Source organism: Culex pipiens, chromosome 2, assembly GCF_016801865.2.
Source record: "Culex pipiens pallens isolate TS chromosome 2, TS_CPP_V2, whole genome shotgun sequence".
Classification (NCBI taxonomy): Eukaryota; Metazoa; Arthropoda; class Insecta; order Diptera; family Culicidae; genus Culex; species Culex pipiens.
In genome coordinates, this window is record NC_068938.1 from 81,907,808 (window position 1) to 81,926,041 (window position 18,234).

Consider the following 18,234-nt stretch of genomic DNA (forward strand, 5'->3'; position numbering starts at 1 on the left):
TACAGAAATATTTAGTTTAGAACGTGAAAAATGGTGAAACTTTTTTTGGGTTTCTCACAGCGTTATCTCAGCACTCACTTTTTACATATGGGACGGACCAGATTAGAGCGGCAGTGTATTAGTTATTTTTTTACAAAAATCTAATATGGCTTTATCTATAAAGTACGTCACGCTAAAGTCGGCCAAAATTAACCCCCCTTCCCCCCCTTTGTCACGCTTTTCTTATACTTATAACATGCAATGTCACACTTGCTCAGATTCCCCCTCCCCCCCTAGAGCGTGGCATACTTTATGGACGACGCCTATCAAGTTTGTGCAACTTTTGAAAAATCACTCAGTGCGAATTAAGATTCGTAAATATTTTAAATTACAATTTTGAGTCTTAAAAAGCTCAATAAACCATTTTGTATTAGCAGATTCAGAAAAAAATCAAAAGGTTTTCTATAGTCCCTCAGAATAATGAGGCTATTTATATTAACGTTTCATAGAATTAGTATGAATTAGTTGTAACCAGCGATGGAAGAATCACCATCAAAAGAAAAACTTTGGACGTTCATCAAGAGAAAAAATCCGAAGGGAACATGGCTCTCCTCTCTCGCGCACGAAAGATCGGTAAAAGAAAGCTAAAAAAAAAATCATTATCTTGCTTATTCGGCGGAACATCCTTTTCACTACTACACTTACACTGTCACACGTCGATAAATGCCCTACCACTATTTGTAGATGGACAATGTGTGTAAACAAAGCGAAACAAATAATTTTATGTGGTGCTGACAAGGAAATTCACAAAAAATCATCAACAGATTGATTTTCTCTCTTTTGCGAGTGAAGAAAGCTCACAAGCAAAATTGATTTTTTTTGTGATTATTCCATCCCTGGTTGTAACTGAATTCATTGAAAAGAAACAAATTTATTACTTTTCATTTAAAATTTTGGCACCCGGAAATGGCTAAATTCAACTCTCGATTCCCGGGAATTTGAAAATCTCGAGAATCGTCTCCCTCTATCGGTATCTTTTGGAAGAATTTACGATCAGAAGTTGCAAGTGCAAAAATTTGCTGTTTTTTAATTATTTTTTTTCACAAATAAACACTGGTCTTGGTTTTTTCTTAACTTTTCGGACGTCTTGTTGTTGTGTGGTTGAGATTACTAAAATGTGTCTACGTGGTTTATGGATGGCCCCTCTTAATTTTTTTTTAAAATGGTGGGGAAATTGTTTGTCAATGTTATTTTTTTTGCAGTGGTCAGTGTCGTGATCGGGGGTTTTCCTTCATAACACAGATATTTTACAATTAACGAACCGCTAGTCTTATTCCACACAAATCAACCACATAAACTGATTTGACAATCTTCATTCTCTCTTCTTTCGCCAGCCGCGCGCATCTCGCTTGTTGTTTTCTCTCGCTAGCCCGCTCTCACATTTTTTGTTGTCCCTTAAACTATTATTTATGAATTATATCAATCTTATAATAAATTCTAATTTAATAATTTACAACATATTCAATCCTGTAACCCATAACCCTACAGTAGCGTGGTTCACGTTTCTATGAAAAAGACAAAAGTTGTTATTTTGTCTTGCATCAACCGGAATTTCGTTCTTTTATGTCCCCAGAAGCACTCCTGAAAATTTGAGCCCATTTGGTAAGGTCTAGGAGCTCCAGTTTTAATTTGAAATTTATATGGGATTTTGATTTATTTTCCATGGGAAACTATCTTTTTTTACATTGTATTAGGATTTTTTTTTTATAAATCGATGAAATGACTTGATTATTATAGTAGGAGATAGGTTTTGAACTGGGGAACAACTTTGTAGAACATACCAACATGCTAGGAAGTGACCCTTTAAAAATACAGATACTTTTAGATGGTGGCTTTTGAAGGGGCTTTACTTCAAAAGCCACCATCTAAAAGTATCTGTATCTTTAAAGGGTCACTTCCTAGCATGTTGGTATGTTCTACAAAGTTGTTCCCCAGTTCAAAACCTATCTCCTACTATAATAATCAAGTCATTTCATCGATTTATAAAAAAAAATCCTAATACAATGTAAAAAAAGATAGTTTCCCATGGAAAATAAATCAAAATCCCATATAAATTTCAAATTAAAACTGGAGCTCCTAGACCTTACCAAATGGGCTCAAATTTTCAGGAGTGCTTCTGGGGACATAAAAGAACGAAATTCCGGTTGATGCAAGACAAAATAACAACTTTTGTCTTTTTCATAGAAACGTGAACCACGCTACCCTACAGTCACCTTGGGCTGTGTGGTTCATGTCGTGATCGGGAACTTTCTTTTATAATAAAAACACATGTATTTTGCAATTAACAAACAACACGTCTTATTCCACACAAATGAACCACAAAACTGATTTGACAATCTTCATTCTCTCTTTCGCCGGCCGCGCGCATCTCGTTGTTTTCTCGCTCGTTGTTCTCTCTCGCTAGCCCGCTCTCGCACTCAATCCGCAATCTGTCTGCTAACAAGGCAATATTCATGAAGGTGCGCACTTTTTGTTGCGCTCTTAAATCTTTTTTTATGAATTATATCAATCTTATAATAAATACTCATTTAATAATTTATTACATATTCAATCCTGCAACCCATAATCCCAACACTTCACTTCATTATTCACTTTATTTTATATGAAAAAGTGTGCAAAAATGTTTATCAGAAGACAAAAAATATTAATTTTATTATTTAATTGAAGTAAAGTTTTTCACTAGCCTTAAAATGTCTCACGGTTTGATACGGTACAGCAATCTGCAAGTTTAATTAATTCTTGGAAATGTTTTATCAACGACGGTTCGTCGCTTATCAGAGTAGCGCTGCGTTGAACGGGCTGTTGATAAAATTAGCATTAGTTTTAGCATGAAAGCTTAACCGTTCGGATTGGTCTAACTTTGATTGATTGAAATCAAGTTTTTTGTTTTGCTTGAAAGTTTTTAACCCCGCTTTGAGGAAAATTGTTGCATTTCGAGCTTGTTATGGATGTAAGGGAACATATTTTTAATGCTAAGCAATAATTATTTTTTTTATTTTGTTCAATTATTTATTATTATGGCGAGCAGTCGTGGCTGAATTGTAAGCGGATGGTCCTGGGTTCGATTCCAATCTGCTCCCAACGAGAAAGTTGTGAACTCATTGAATTCTGAAATGATTGAAATACATGAGTTCCCGGCGGGTTTCGATCCCTTGTCCTTTATAAAGATAAAGTTGAATCCAAGAATTGGAAAAGCATTACAAGTTGAATGCAAAACTCCTAGGTGCATTTAAAATTGAATCTTCATGACAATTGAACATTTTATTTCCATTGAGAGCTTTTCAATTGAACACATACGAAGAATAAAAACTGTCAAAACCCGAGCGAAACTTACTTGAGGATACCGTGGAGACTGTCCCTTATCTTCTTAAAAATGAGGTCAGTGCAGGATGTGCCGAACCTGTTTTGGCGCTGCGACGGATGTATGAAGGCCATGGAAACCCCCGAGTACCGCACTGCGTTCCGGGCCCTCTGCGAAGCTTTCCGCACTGTCTCTGAAACCCAGACGAAGGCTATCGAAGAGGTCAAAGCTGAACTGGCCGAAACCAACGAAAAGATTGACCAGTTGATGTCCAAGCTTCCTGACCCGAAGGTTGAACCGACTTGGCCATCTAACAAAAGACGGCGTAGCTCTTCCTCGTCCGTGAAGCCAGAGGTTCCCAAGGCTTCGGTTGGTCGCAAGGTGATGAAGTCCGCGGTGCCAATCTTACCCACCACCGATGGTCACGACGACATGGTGTGGATCTGGTTGTCGAGCTTTCCGCCCACCGTAACGGAAGATGACATTCGCGTAATGGTCCGTGAGTGTCTCTCGTTTGATGACGATGAGATAATCGACGTGAAGATGCTGGTGAAGAAGGACGCGGACATCAGCAAATTACGTGCCGTTTCCTTCAAAGTTGGAGTCGATCTGAAGCACGAAGAGACGGCATTGGACGGTGACAACTGGCCTGCCGGCGTTTCGTTCCGCGAGTTCATCTTTTACGACCGTAAGACGTCCGGTGACGATCAAAGTTCGGGGTTCGTCAAAAACCGTCGAGTGGAGTAAACTACCTTCAGTCAGCGTGGGAGTTTGGGGGCTCTCAGTCCAGGATCCCTCAAGAAGCACCGGGCGGAGTAAGCGGCGTTCGGTCAGCGTGGGATTGTGGGAATTCTCCAAATGTATCGCCAGTACGCGCCAGCTTCGCTGACCCGGGACGCACGTCTACATGCTACATGGAAGATCCCCGCCTCTCCGTCACGGTCGTGCCACCGCATTCCCGCAATTACGCCTTTTGTACGAGCCATCCAAGTCGTCCCGGCCCCGTGTTCGGTCCAAGGCGTGGGGTCTTCCAAAATCGATCCGTAGGCAAGTACCCGTATGCCGAAAATGATCTCGTCTCGCTCCCTGATGCCCGCTTAACTTCCAGCAACGTTTCAACAAACGAGTCGATTCGTCAGGATTCCGCGTATCGCAGTCAGGATGCAGCTTCTCAACAGTCGAATGACAACGCTGACCCGGGACGCCCGCCTACATGCTACATGGAAGATCTCCGCCTCTCCGTCACGGTCGTGCCACCGCATTCCCGCAATTACGCCTTTTGTACGAGCCATCCAAGTCGTCCCGGCCCCGTGTTCGGTCCAAGGCGTGGGGTCTTCCAAAATCACCTCGTAGGCAAGTACCCGTATGCTGAAAATGATCTCGTCTCGCTCCCTGATGCCCACTTAACTTCCAGCAACGTTTCAACAAACGAGTCGCTTCGTCAGGATTCCGCGTATCGCAGTCAGGATGCAGCTTCTCAACAATCGACCGACAATGCTGACCCGGGACGCCCGCCCATCCGCATCATGGAAGACCCCGACCCTCCCGACACAGTCGTGCCACCGCACTGCTGCGACTCATCACGTTCCGGCCATCAAAGTCGTCCCGGCCCTGTGTTCGGCTCTAGGGAAGGGGTCTTCCAAACACCAAACGCAGGCAAGTACCAAGCTGCTTTTCAAGTCGGTTACGCGCTGGACCCTGATCCCCGCTTGCTTTCCAGCGACGTTCAGACGACGCCCGTACACAGCGACGATCCGACGACACCCGTACACCACGACAGTCGACGTTCCAGTACTGGTCAACCCGTTATCTTCGAACCTATCCGTTTCTACTACCAGAATGTACGGGGTCTGAATACGAAGGTCGACGATTTCTTCCTGTCATGCTGCGACTGTGATCATGACGTAATTCTCCTAACCGAAACCTGGCTTGATGGTCGAGTCACCTCGGCCCAACTGTTTGGTAACAATTTCTCTGTCTACCATACATACCGGAATCCTGCAAACAGTAAGCGAAAAGTCGGGGGCGGTGTCCTTATCGCCGTGCGAAATTCTCTCGATTCTGTTGAATGCGTCCAAGCTGTAGCCGAGAATCTTGAACAGATGTTCGTCACAATTCGCACTCCGAGTAAGAGAATTTTCGTCGGCTGCTGGTACCTTCCCCCAGAGAAGCGTTTTGAGACCGAGCTGATGGAGAAGCATCTTAGCTGCATCGAAAACATACGTCGTATCGCCGGACCGCATGACGTCATTGTTGTTGCAGGTGACTACAACCAAGGAAGCCTAGTCTGGAAGCACCTTTCTGGTAACCGATCCTACGTCGATCCGCAGCTCACGCGTACTAGAACCGAGAAAGAACGACTCACGCACGGAGTAATGTTAGATGGAATGGCTAACTGCAACATGCATCAATGCAATCTGGTGAAAAACGATCGTAACCGCATCCTAGATCTGATATTTGTCAGTGACGACGACTGCACCGTAGTTGCTGCTGCTGACGAGCCACTCGTGCCTCTGGACGCCCCCCATCCAGCGCTGGTGTTTGACATTGACGCATCTAGGACCGTGTTTGTACAGGTAGACAACAACGACCGGGTATTGAACTACAAACGAACTAACTTCGACGAACTGCAAAGGACTCTGGCGGATATTGACTGGACACCTGTTACCTCTGCTATGGACGTAGACACAGCTGTTCGGGAATTTTCAAACCTATTGAATTTTCATCTTGCCCAACACACTCCTCAATTCAGAACTCCGCCTAAACCCGAATGGTCGAACGCTCGTCTTAAACGCCTGAAAAAAGAACGTGCCGCTGCACTGAAAACGTTCACCCTGCGCCGCTGCCGTATGACGAAACTGGCCTTCAACGCCGCTAGTTCCCGTTACCGCCGATACAATCGTTACAGGTACAACGTCTACATCCGTAAGACCCAATCGCAGCTGCGGCGAAATCCCAAGAAATTCTGGACTTTTGTAAAATCGAAGTACAAGGAACGTGGCCTTCCTGCAACGATGGCGTTGGGCGATTCGACTGCAACTACAAACGACGAGAAATGCGAACTATTTGCCAGACACTTTTCGTCCGTATTCCGGGAGCCCGAAATCATTTCTTCCACTCATCATCTTGACGCTGTTCCCCGTGATTTGGTCGACATCAACACGTTTGTCATTTCACGTGACATGATAGAGAAGGCGACGAAGAAGTTGAAGTCATCATTCTCACCAGGACCCGACGGAATCCCTTCTGCTGTTCTCAAGCGCTGTGCAAATCAACTGATTGAGCCACTTTTGGTTATATTTAACCTTTCCTTGCGTCAAGCCACATTTCCAACAGCATGGAAGAAATCTTTCATGTTTCCAATTTTCAAGAAAGGTTCAAAGCGTTCCATTGAAAACTATCGAGGGATCACGTCTTTGTGTTCCGGTTCTAAGCTTCTAGAAATTATCGTCAGCGATGTGATCCTGTTTAACTGTCGAAGTTACGTTGCACCGGAACAACATGGGTTTATGCCGAAGAGATCGGTGAACACTAACCTGCTCGAGTTTACATCGTTCTGCATTGATAACATTGCCGAGGGACGCCAAGTCGATGCAATCTACACGGACCTGAAAGCTGCTTTTGATCGGATTGACCACGATATTGCACTACAAAAGTTCTCCAAACTGGGTTTCTCGCCGATGCTATGCCGTTGGCTTGAATCTTATCTCAAGGGTAGAATCATCCAGGTGAAGATCGGCGCATCCGTTTCACTGGAATTTACCAACGGCTCCGGCGTGGCTCAGGGGAGCAACCTCGGCCCAATAGTTTTTTCCGGGTTCTTCAACGACGCCAATTTCCTGTTTAGCGGAAACTGTAAGCTATCCTACGCTGACGACTTCAAGCTGTTCATCCCTATCGACACGTTGGCCGACTGTTACGTGCTACAATCAAGGCTGGACAAATTCTCGGAGTGGTGCGGGCACAACCGCCTGGAACTCAGCTCCGCAAAATGCTACGTCATATCATTCAACCGGAAACAAAGTCGAGAATTGTTCACATTCGATTACCATCTCGGTTCTCACGTGCTGGAACGCCTAGAAGTTGTCAAAGATTTGGGTGTACTTCTTGACCTGAAATTGGATTTTCACCTGCAACTATCTTCCGTAATTGACAAAGCCAACCGGAAACTTGGTTTTATGTTCAAGGCTGCTCAAGAATTTGACGATCCGTTATGTCTTAGGACATTGTACTGTGCTCTTGTGAGATCGCACCTTGAGACGTCAGCAGTTGTCTGGGCACCCTATCACCAGAATTGGATCGATCGCATTGAACGTGTACAAAGGAAATTCGTCTGGTTTGCTCTGAGACGCCTCCCGTGGAATAATCCTGCTCAGTTACCAAGCTACGAAACTCGGTGCAACCTGCTTGGAATAGAGACGCTCCAAAACCGGCGAACAATCTCAAGGGCTGTATTCGCTGCGAAAGTTATTACCTCTGAAATCGACTCCCCTAATCTTCTTTTCCAGTTAAATGCCAGAGTGCAGCCAAGGAATCTACGCCCAACCCCTGGATTCCTCTCACGCCCGTTGGTCCGTACGGTTTATGCGGAAAACTCCCCTATTCGTGCGCTGGCCACAGCTTTCAACGAGTTTTACCATCTGTTCGACTTCCACGAACCTGTGAGCCGATTTTTGGAAAGACTTCGAACTGAACTCCGAGATCGTTCTCGTTCATCTCGTCCTGCTGAAAACCCGCAACAACGTGCATCAAGAACAAGAAGATCTAGCCGTTAAATCATGTTTTGTTTAAATTTATGTTTTGATAACTTGACTATATGTATGTTTGTAAAGTTCTTATTAGTTTTAAGCAACCAAACTTCATTGAGACCACCGGGTCAGATGATTTCAAATAAACAAACTACTCAAACTAAAAAAAAAAAAAAAAAGTGGAAGATCAACAATTCCCGGCTTCCAAATCCGCTATCCTTGTCCTTGGCGTTCGGTGAAGATGGAAGCGGGTGGGTTGAACATCTGGATCATGTGGAATTTATTCTACTCCCAATCATAATTATCAATTCCTAGAAAACTTGGAATTGGATAATCAACGCAAAAATATGACAAAATCCAGAATTCAATCACCGAAGCGAAGCGAATTTTGTACATTTTAGAATTGTGTTCCAAAATCACATTAATATTTTTTATTTAGAAAATATGAGATTTTTTTTTGGAAAATTTGTAAAGATTTTTTTTTGATTTCAATTTATTAAATTTTATTGATTTTTTAATCGCTTGTCACAGGCCCACCCCGACAACCAAGCCGCCGCCGCAATGTCCTCGCTGGCCGTGCTGGACCGCGACCTGTGCTGCATCCTGGCGGAGATGCGCTCGGACAAGGTAACGATGCGCCAGAAGGCGTTCGAGCGGCTGGAGCTGATCCTCACCAACCGCGAGGAGGACATCCTGCGGTACATGGCGGAGCAAAAGTTCGACACCAACTGGCAGGACGTGCTGGAGGCGGCCCATCACGGCGCCGAGAAGCAGAACCGGAAGCTGATTGATGGGGGGTCGTCGTCGGCGACTGGAGGAAGTAATGAGGGTAAGAGTTACATCTACATCAAGGTCATCCAGAAGGTGGTCGATTTGGCGATGAATCGGGGCCAGGCGCAGATCAAGTTTTCGGAGCTGATTCGGCGATCGCTGGACGTGCTGGGGGATCCGGCTATGCTGCAGTACTTTGGGGTATGCTACGTGCAGGTGCTCCAGAAGCACGTGCTGAACTCCAAGTGGGACCTGACTGTGATCACGTATGACGAGTGGATTGGTAGGTTTGAGTTTTGGGCTGGGGGAAGTGTGATCGTGGACTAAGGGATGATTTTTTTTTGTAGCTATACTAACACGATGCTTCAAACTGTATGACGATGGACGGGTTGCGAGACAGACCGTGGTCGGTTGTCTGGCGATCGCCGTCCGGAAAAGTCTTGAGAATTGTTCCGTGCAAGGGCACTTTGTCAAGTTCTTGAACCCTCTTGTGAAGATGATATCCGAGAGCGATCGGGGCAAGGTTCAGAACGAACTCATCAAGGTGGCCGGCTTGTGCGTTTCGGCTGTAAGTTTGAATCGTTACTTCAAGTTTTGAGACAATAATAAAGTGCATTCCCCACAAACAGCTTGCCGTCGACTATCGGTACGAGATCTGCTCCTTCACCGAGAAGATTGCCCAGCGCGTGGTGAAGGCATACGAACCGAAGGCGGACGAGGAAACCAAAGCGGCCTTCTTCCGGTTGATGCACCTGGCCGTGGTCGTGCACTGTCCCGAGAAGCACTTCGGGGACAGTTCCGGGCAGCATCTGGCGTACGCGGCGGACCAGTCCGAGTGGTACAAGTGTTTGCGGAACTTTTACTTCGTCGTCGGGTCCGAGATCAAGGCGCACGTTTCGGCCTCGCACGGATCGGTGGGCGGTCGGGAGGTTCCGTTCGTGGATGGGTTTGTTGCGTTCGCGGCTCGGTTGTGCTACGTGATGTTCTGGAACAACGACGTTTGGAGCCAGCCGGACGGCGAGGGAGGTAGCAACGTGAAGAAGGTCAAGCGAGCCAACAAGTTGCAGAGCCTGATGGATCTGATCGAGGTGGAGTCTAGCCAGCCCAACTGGCGGTGGTTGATCGTCCTGGCGGAGATTGTCGGTCGCTGTCCGGCGGTTTTGTGCGAAGAGGACTACCAGCCGTTGCTGCATCTGTTGAGCTGTCTGCAGGTAAGGATTGCTGGGAACAATTTTTCAGGGTCGACTGATCAACCTTACTTTATTCTAGCCGAAACTGCAGCTCTCTTCCCAGTTAAAAGCGTTCCATCAGTGCTGTTCCGCGCTGTTGAGCTACGAACGGGAAGATTCGTTCAAAAAGTCATCGATGATCAACACGACCTTCTGCACCGAGCAGTGGCACAAGATTATCGAGGCTGCGTTTCGGTAATTTTTTAATTGCGGTTGAGATTTTATTTTAACTTATAACTTCCCAAACACACACACTTACTATCAGTTTTTGTGAGGGTCTGAGGTCGATTTGCTCTCCATCCGCATTGACCTTTTCTCATCTATGATTTATTAGTAGTTAGAATCATCGGGGATCGGGGAGGGATCATCAGGGCAGTGGACGGTATGCTGTAGTGGCGAAGACTAGATGTGGATAGTGGAAGACCAGAACTACATCACACGGGGAAAACAGTGTAATAATTGTACAATTCTTAAGAATTGTCTTATTACTACATCTATTGACGTCTGTCAGTTTCCAGCTGTCTGTCGCGCCCTGTTAGGCACCCAATAGGGTGCGAGCCCTGTTTTCGGACTATTTTCGGAGTTATTGGAGGTTACTGTTGGAAGGAGATTCTGTTCCCCTGAGGACACCGTGAGTGATTTTGCTTGTTCACGTCGAACCTACCCCCTTTTGGCCCATGATATGGCAGTAATTTGAAGATGCTCCCTTTAAGTCTGAGCCACTGTAATTCTAGGCAACCCCTACATAGGTCACCATTGTGGCCCTGTTGGTTATCACATCAAATCAAAACTGATAACTTCCCAAACAGTTGCAGCACGTCCAACAACAAGCTCGCCCCCGACAACCATCTAATTCTGCAGCTGTTGATCGCCCACCGCAAGCATCCGTCGGTGGCGTTTCTAACCGGCTTACTGCAAGCGTTCTACGGCTATTCGATCGAGCGGACCAACGTTACCGTCGGTACGATCCGTACGCTGCTGGAATCGGTGCCGCTGGAAGCGCTCGGGGACGTGCAGGACAGCGTCGAGAGGTTGCTCGGCTATTTGTTCCCAAAGTCGCGCGAGAACCAGGCCAAGGGGATCCTGCACAACCGGGAACGGTTGGGCGTTAAGCTGCTGGCGACGATTTCGGTCAACTGTTCGGTTACGAAGCATCAACTGGTGGGTGAGGGCGGGGAAGAGGGTTTGACGAAGTCTTCGGCTGGCAAGTATGAAGAGTTGGACGAACAGATTCGTGACCTGGAGAGTAACATTTTGCTGAAGTATGTCGATAAGTTGCTGGTTGTTCGAGGGTGCGGGGAAGATGCGTCTGGCAAGATTCCCAACGTTACGTACAATATTCACGAGAAGAACTTTGAGATGCTGTGTACTGCGTTGAGCTTCGAGAAGCACACGCTTCCAACGGGAGGTGATACACTTTGTAAGAGCTTGATCAACATCTTGGGTGATATTGAACTCTACCTGGAGATTCTCAACGATTTGCTAGCTCATGGCGCACTCAACAAGGACACGTTCGAGAAATGCTTGATCACGAAGAAGACCATGTTCAAGATTCAGGAGGTTGAGCTTGGGTTTGAGCGATTGACAATCCCAACCGCCATGGAGTTGAATGAAATCTCCTCGAAACTGCTCGCGATCTTCCAGGGTCCGTACCACGAGTACATCTGTCAACTTCTACGAATCAGCAACTTTACCTGCCTCTTCGTGTGGATCTTCAAGCATGCCAAGAAGCTTCCCGATCGCGACTCGCGGCACATTGAAGCCCTGCAACTCGCCACCCTGAACAAGGAACAACTAAACCAGCACAATCTCCTCCTGGTTCTGGCGCACTACATGAAGTACGACGGAGTCAACACCAACGAGGTGAAGGCATACCTCGACAAAGTGACGCTCAACATCGACAACAACCTCGACCTGTTTCACATCTTCGAGATGTGCAAAGTGTTTGTGCGGCAGCGATCGACCTTCTTCCTCGCCGACTGGGTGCTTGGTTACGTGCGCGACATCTGCCGATCGCACCACACGAACAGCGCCATGACCGAAGCGATCATCGTCCTGTTCTCGGAGCTGGTGGTGTTTGTCAGCCCGCACGACGGTCTGTTCAACGATACCAACACGGTGCTGCTGTCGTTCATCCGGAAGGCCAACAAGGCAAACTACTCGGTTGGGCTGCAGCGAGCGATCTACGACCAAGTCAAGTTCCTGCTCAAAGCCTACCCGAACTGCTACGAGTCGCACGAGACGATCTACGCCCGGATGGTGACACTGGTGGGAGCGCCAAGCTTCGCGATCAAGACGAGCGCCGTCGAGAACCTGCTGCACCTGTTCAACGACGGGTGGACCTTTCCGGCGGAGAAGGTGACGGCGGAGTTTTACCGGTTTCAGATCAAACTCTACGGCATGGTGACGTTTGCGGTGGATGTGAGTTGGATGCCATGCTCCATGGAGTTGATTTTACATTAGTGACTGTTTCAGAACCTGCTGACGAAAGATGAGAAGCAGAACACTTTGGCGGCTTACTTGCAGCTGATTTGTGGAACAATTTGCGGCAATTACTATCTACGCAGTCGTGCACTCATGGATTTGATCGAGCAGATTCATCTGAACCAGCTATCGCAAAGTACGATTTGAAATAAAAACCGCGATCATCAAATAATTGTTGTTTTCATTTAAATTTACAGATAAGTCGACCTCAACTCTGAAGTTGATTAAATCGGCCATGAACATCGATCCTGCGATGCTGATTGAGTCACACATGGACAAAATCGCCGACGATTGGATATCCAAGGGTTACAGCATCGATTCGTAAGCATTCTCTATCACCCTTCATACCAGAAAACGGAACTTAACGCGATCTTTTGCCAGATTTCCCTGGTTCGTCACGAACGCAACGTCCGCGCAAACATTTGTTCGAAAGTACACCAACGAGATCGCTTTCGCTTTGTTGTGCAACAAACAGGCAGATTTGAAGCAGTTTTGTGCGATCGTCAAGATGTCGCCGAGCGATGTGATCAAGGCCATTTCCGCCGAGTGCGTCGCCTTTCTCGTTCCCAAGTGGGCAAACTGCGCCAACATGTCGGCAAAGTACACCGCCAAAGCCAGCGCCATGGAGCACGTGCTGGGCAATCAGCTGGATTTGAAGCGGTTCGTTTCCGGTGAACAGAACAATCTGCGCGTTCTCAAACTACTAACAGCCTGCTGTCAGGACGAAAGTCGGATGGTGGAAATGTTGGAACGCGAGGTGCTGATCCCCAGCGACGAACACGTGCTGACCGTGGAAAACTACCTCAGCTGCTTGACCCACTACCAAAGCTTGATCAACTCCAAGTACTCGCTCGTGACTTATTTCTGCATGAAGCATCCGGCCGTGATCGAGCAGCTCCTGTTGGATCTTAAGTTGAAAATCTACCGCTCGGAAGTTGTCGAAGAGAAGATAAAGGTTCTGTTTCAGTACTCGACGGTGATCGATCAGCTGGAGGAATACTTTTGCCAGCACCGTTCCACCCATTTGAAAGAGTTCCTGGCGCGCGATATCTGCTACTTCCTGTGCCACACGATGGTTTCGTCCAAAGCGCTGCACGTTCCGGTTCTAAACTGCTTGAAACGCTTCCTCGAGAAGGTACTCCCGACGTGTGCAGAATATTTCCGACCGTATTTGAACTTCCTAACTTCGTCTCTGCTGTCGGTGTACGATCACAACACTAGCGAAAAGGTGACCCTCAAAACCATCCACGTGCTAAGGTTGATCGTGGTTGATCATCAGGCGCTGTTCGGCGATGCCATCGGCAAGCTCAACCACTTTCCCGAGGACGAAGCATTCAAAGAGCTGCGACAAGCCTTGCAACAGCACAAGGAGCAGTCACTGTACAAGCTAACACTGGCCGAGGACATTACCCGGATGATACAGCTGCCAAGCCTAAAGTTTGAAGAGTTGACCACGATGCGTTCCATGTTGGCGTCGAGAAAGGACGAGCTGCGCGCAATCTGCGAGGAACTGCAAGCCTCGGACGGATTCTCGGAAAACTGCTCACAAAACGCGCTGCTGCGCTTGATCAACGTCCTGATCAACGAAATCCGCTCCGGTTCTACCGATAAGCACAGGATCGAAGCGCTCTGCTGCCTTGGGGAAATCGGACCTGTCGATCTGTCGACAATGCTGCTTCGTTCGGACGCTCAACAGGAAATCTATAAAACTTCAAGCAGCGCTGAAGAGGCCGAAGAACACCTGGTTCAAGTAATGATCGTCGAGCTGAACCAACTGGTCGTCAGCAGGAACGTACTGGTTGCTGAACAAGCTGCGATCGTGTGCTGCCACGTGTTGCAGATCGGACGGTATCGCGCGCTTGCGAACAACCTGCGAACGCTCGTCCCGTACATGGTGCTGGCGGAGAGAGATGGTCGGATATTTGGAGCTGGCCCTAGCGGGAAATTGAACCTGAGCGACGCGTTGAACGCCGCAACGAGCTACGAATCGTTTGTGCGAGTGCTGGTGGGCATGCTGCTGGAGTTCCTTCAAGACAAGGCGCTGAAATCGCTGGCGGAGGTTGAGCTCGCATTCGCAGCCAAATTGATCCCGTTGCTGGTGCAGATCGTTCTGAGTTTGCACGACAAAAACCTCAACGAGGATGTTGGGAATTTCGTAAGGCTTCAGTCTCTTAAAATTTAGATTTGTTGTACAATTATATTGTTTCAGGTGAACACATTCTTCACCATGTTCAGCGACAACACCAACAACAATTGTCTCAGTAAAGATCTGGAGACAATTCACTTGATGCTGACGATTGTGGAGTGTGTTCGGCTTAACAATCAAAGGTAAGCGATTGAAAGCTCTGCTCGACTGAACAAATTAAAACCAAGCATGTCTTCCAGCAACCCCCAGCACAAGATTGACCTCAACTGTCTCACGATAGCTGGGGCAAGTTTGCACTGCCACGCGTACTTCAAGGCCGTCCTGTACTGCGAGGTGTGGGCGATGCACGAACGTGATGCCGGTGCCGGGACTGACGCCACCCGGCAAAACGCCCAACTGATGGACATTATGAAAACGGCGCACCTGGCCATCGGCATTGACGACGCAGCGAAGGCGTTCATTGATCCTATCAGCTGCCGCAGTGAGTATTACCTGCTGGAGCGGAACTACGCCCAGCGATTGCTGCACTACGATGCGGCCAGCTGCAGCAAGGGAACGTTCGAGAGGTCGGCTTACGTGGACGCGTTGAAGGGAACTCACCTGTTTGGGTTGGCCAACAGAATGGTCGAGCGGACCGAGGTCGACTTTGAGTGTGCTTGGCGGCTGGCGGATTGGAGCGTGGCGCTGGAGGGGGACGCTGAGGACAGGGTCGATTGGGAGAACATGTTTGAGAAGCAGCACTACAAGGCGCTCAAGTGTTTGGAGCTGAAGGACGAAACTGCCAGCGTTGCCGCTGTGTCCGAGGGTAGAAGAGTGCTGGCGGAAATGCTGAAGGTGGCCAGCATGGAGTCCACCAAGAACGTTTACCCGTTCCTGTGCAAGTTGAAGTTGTTGCAGCAGATTGAAGACTTTATGAGCGTTCTCTTCCACCGCCCCGTTGACGGGGAGAAAGACTTGCTCCAGAAATGGGTTCAGCAGGACAAGCTAACCTACAGTGACTTCTCCTTTATGGAGCTGATTTTGTCCCAGCGGCTTGCTATTCTCAAAACAGCTGGCATACGAGCTAAGCGAACGTGGGCTCCAGATGCGATGCATCATGCCGCGTTCCAGTTGATCCACGAAGCACGCGTCACAGGTCATCACGACGTGGCGGCGGCGAATATTTGCGCCATGATGAACAACCAGAACTTGTCGGAGAACGTCAAGTCGCTGGTAATGCTTGAAGATGCACAGCTCAACTGGGCCGTAGGCGACAAACTGTTGGCCAAGAAGCTGGTGAATGGCATCGTTGCCGGTGGAAAATGCAGAGATCTGCTGGTGAATGGTGCCGCCTATCGCATTTACGGAAGTTTTCTCGCCGAAACGAACGTCGAGGACGTGAAGAATCTCTACGACAACTTCTTCAAACAGTCAACCGCACTCGTGGATGAATCGCTGCGTCAGGCAAGATCGCAACCGTCAAATTCCTTGATCGACTACCAGAGCAAGTGTCTGGAAGGTGACAAGAACTACGTCGTGCTGCACACTGTCGCTACGTACGCCGATCGTGAGTTCATTCGTCTCAAAAACCACTCGACTTCCAGCGATTTCAAAGCGAAGAAAGCCAATTTGGAACGCATGAAACGCGAGCTATCGATGGTTGAAGCCGAGCTGGCCAAACTCAAAGAAACCGAAAAGGACAAGATTTCCCACCTGCGAAGGGCCAGGATGAGCACGAAACAGAACATTGCACGTGACGAGTCTTCGCTGAAAACGATGGTCTTCCACATGAACGAGTACCTCCAGATGGCTCTGCTCTACTACTCCTCGTACGCCAGGTTCACCAGCATCGAGAGTGACCTCGCCGTGTTCCGCTTCGTTGGACTTTGGCTGGGAAACCACAGCGAGAAAATCGAAGACACCGTCACCGAAGGTATCAAGGTGATTCCGACGCACAAGATTGTGCCCGTGCTGCCACAACTTGCGCCTCGGCTGGATAACCACATCGGAGGTGTGGGAAAAATCGTACGGGATATCTTGGAGCGATGCGCGATTGATCATCCGCACCACACGCTGCCTCACATTTTCGCCCAACTGTACGCTTACGCCGACGTCGAGAGGACAGAGTAAGCTTGCACAGCACGCTTCTAGCAACCTCAATTAATCGGAAATTTCCTTCCAGAGTGCCCAAGGACGACGAGCGGCTGCTGGGAGCTCAAGCGCTGCACGGTCGGCTGGCCAAGTGCGAGAAAATTGCCGAAACGGTGCAGCAGATGAGCGAAATGAACCTGGCGTTCATCCAGATGGCGAACAAGGCGCTCGGTGGCGGGGCCAAGGGGTTCGGCGAGTACCGGATGACCGCCCAGGACGTGCTGAAGAAGTGCCGCGAGCTGGACAAGGTGCACTGCTCGACGGTCGAGCTGCCGGTCAGCGAGGGCGGCAAGTACGGCAACATTATCGGTGAGTGGATATTTTGCTTTTTTATTTGGGCATCAAGGGCGTCTAATTTTCCCGGGTTTTGAATTTCCCGGGAAACGAGAAAATATTTTATAAATCCCGGGAATTCTCGGGATCCCGGGAAATTTTTAAAACAGTCATAAAATTTATGTTTTCATAACATGTGTTATGTTTTTCAAGCTTTAAATAATATAATTAGCTGAAAGCTATTATTTGTTGATAATCTACACTTTAATATAAACAAGGATAGCAGTTTTTAGAAATTATTTTTTTGTTTTCTGTTGTGCTTTGGATTTTAAATTCATCACAATTTCTAATCCAATGTGACGCAACATTAAATAACTCATTAATTACAAGAAAATTTTTCAAAGTCTTTTAAAAAATCAGTCTTTTCTGGAATTTGTTATTTTATATACCTGGTATATTACTAGGTATTGAACCGTTTATTTATCTATTTCCACAACCAAATCTGAATTTCCAGACCGGGATTCGGAATTTCCCGGTTTTGGAAAAATCCCATTTCTGTTTTGGTCATACTCAACGCATTTCAATGAAACATCAGTGCGGTAAACTTTATGCAGTAGACTTGGCCGCTTTAACTTTTGTGATGTTTCAATGCATTCTAATGCAATGGCGCACTACAAATGTTTTAAAATGGTAGTATTAGATTAGATTAGAGAGGAACGACTTTTAATTGAACTTTCCAATGTATTTCTGAAAAATTGTGAAAAATTCTAAAACTGCAAAAAAATATTCCCGACAGAAAGGAGAACTTGCTGCACCCACTTAGCATCGGTCCCATCCGAGAGAAGAAAGATCATGGACGTAAAATTCAGATAATTCGTGAAGAAAACACGCAAACCCCTTATGTTTATATTTTTTTTTTGTAAATAAATGCCTACTCTTTGTAAAACATTGATACACTCTAAAAAGTAACCCTGCGAAGTTACAAAAACACATAATTTTTGTTCCCATAAATTCATGTTTTGTTTGAAAAAATACCTTTCTGGGTTATTGTAGATTCAAAAAGTACATTGAATTTCCTATAAAATGACATGTTTCTCGTTTTTGACAGTTTTT

General features: G+C 47.1%; 1 protein-coding gene across 1 annotated transcript in view; it reads left to right on the top strand.

Annotated features, from left to right (window-relative positions):
• Nucleotides 1-8,606: 8,606 nt before the first annotated feature.
• Nucleotides 8,607-18,234, top strand: part of LOC120424566 (serine/threonine-protein kinase ATM) — a 53,170-nt gene continuing 43,542 nt past the window's right edge. The window contains exons 1-11 of the mRNA XM_039588735.2: nt 8,607-9,142; nt 9,207-9,427; nt 9,489-10,070; nt 10,129-10,283; nt 10,898-12,509; nt 12,564-12,708; nt 12,770-12,893; nt 12,954-14,727; nt 14,782-14,900; nt 14,958-16,823; nt 16,880-17,157. Coding sequence (XP_039444669.1) covers nt 8,650-9,142; nt 9,207-9,427; nt 9,489-10,070; nt 10,129-10,283; nt 10,898-12,509; nt 12,564-12,708; nt 12,770-12,893; nt 12,954-14,727; nt 14,782-14,900; nt 14,958-16,823; nt 16,880-17,157 — 7,369 coding nt within the window. The 5' untranslated portion in view covers nt 8,607-8,649. The remainder of the gene's footprint in view (nt 9,143-9,206; nt 9,428-9,488; nt 10,071-10,128; nt 10,284-10,897; nt 12,510-12,563; nt 12,709-12,769; nt 12,894-12,953; nt 14,728-14,781; nt 14,901-14,957; nt 16,824-16,879; nt 17,158-18,234) is intronic.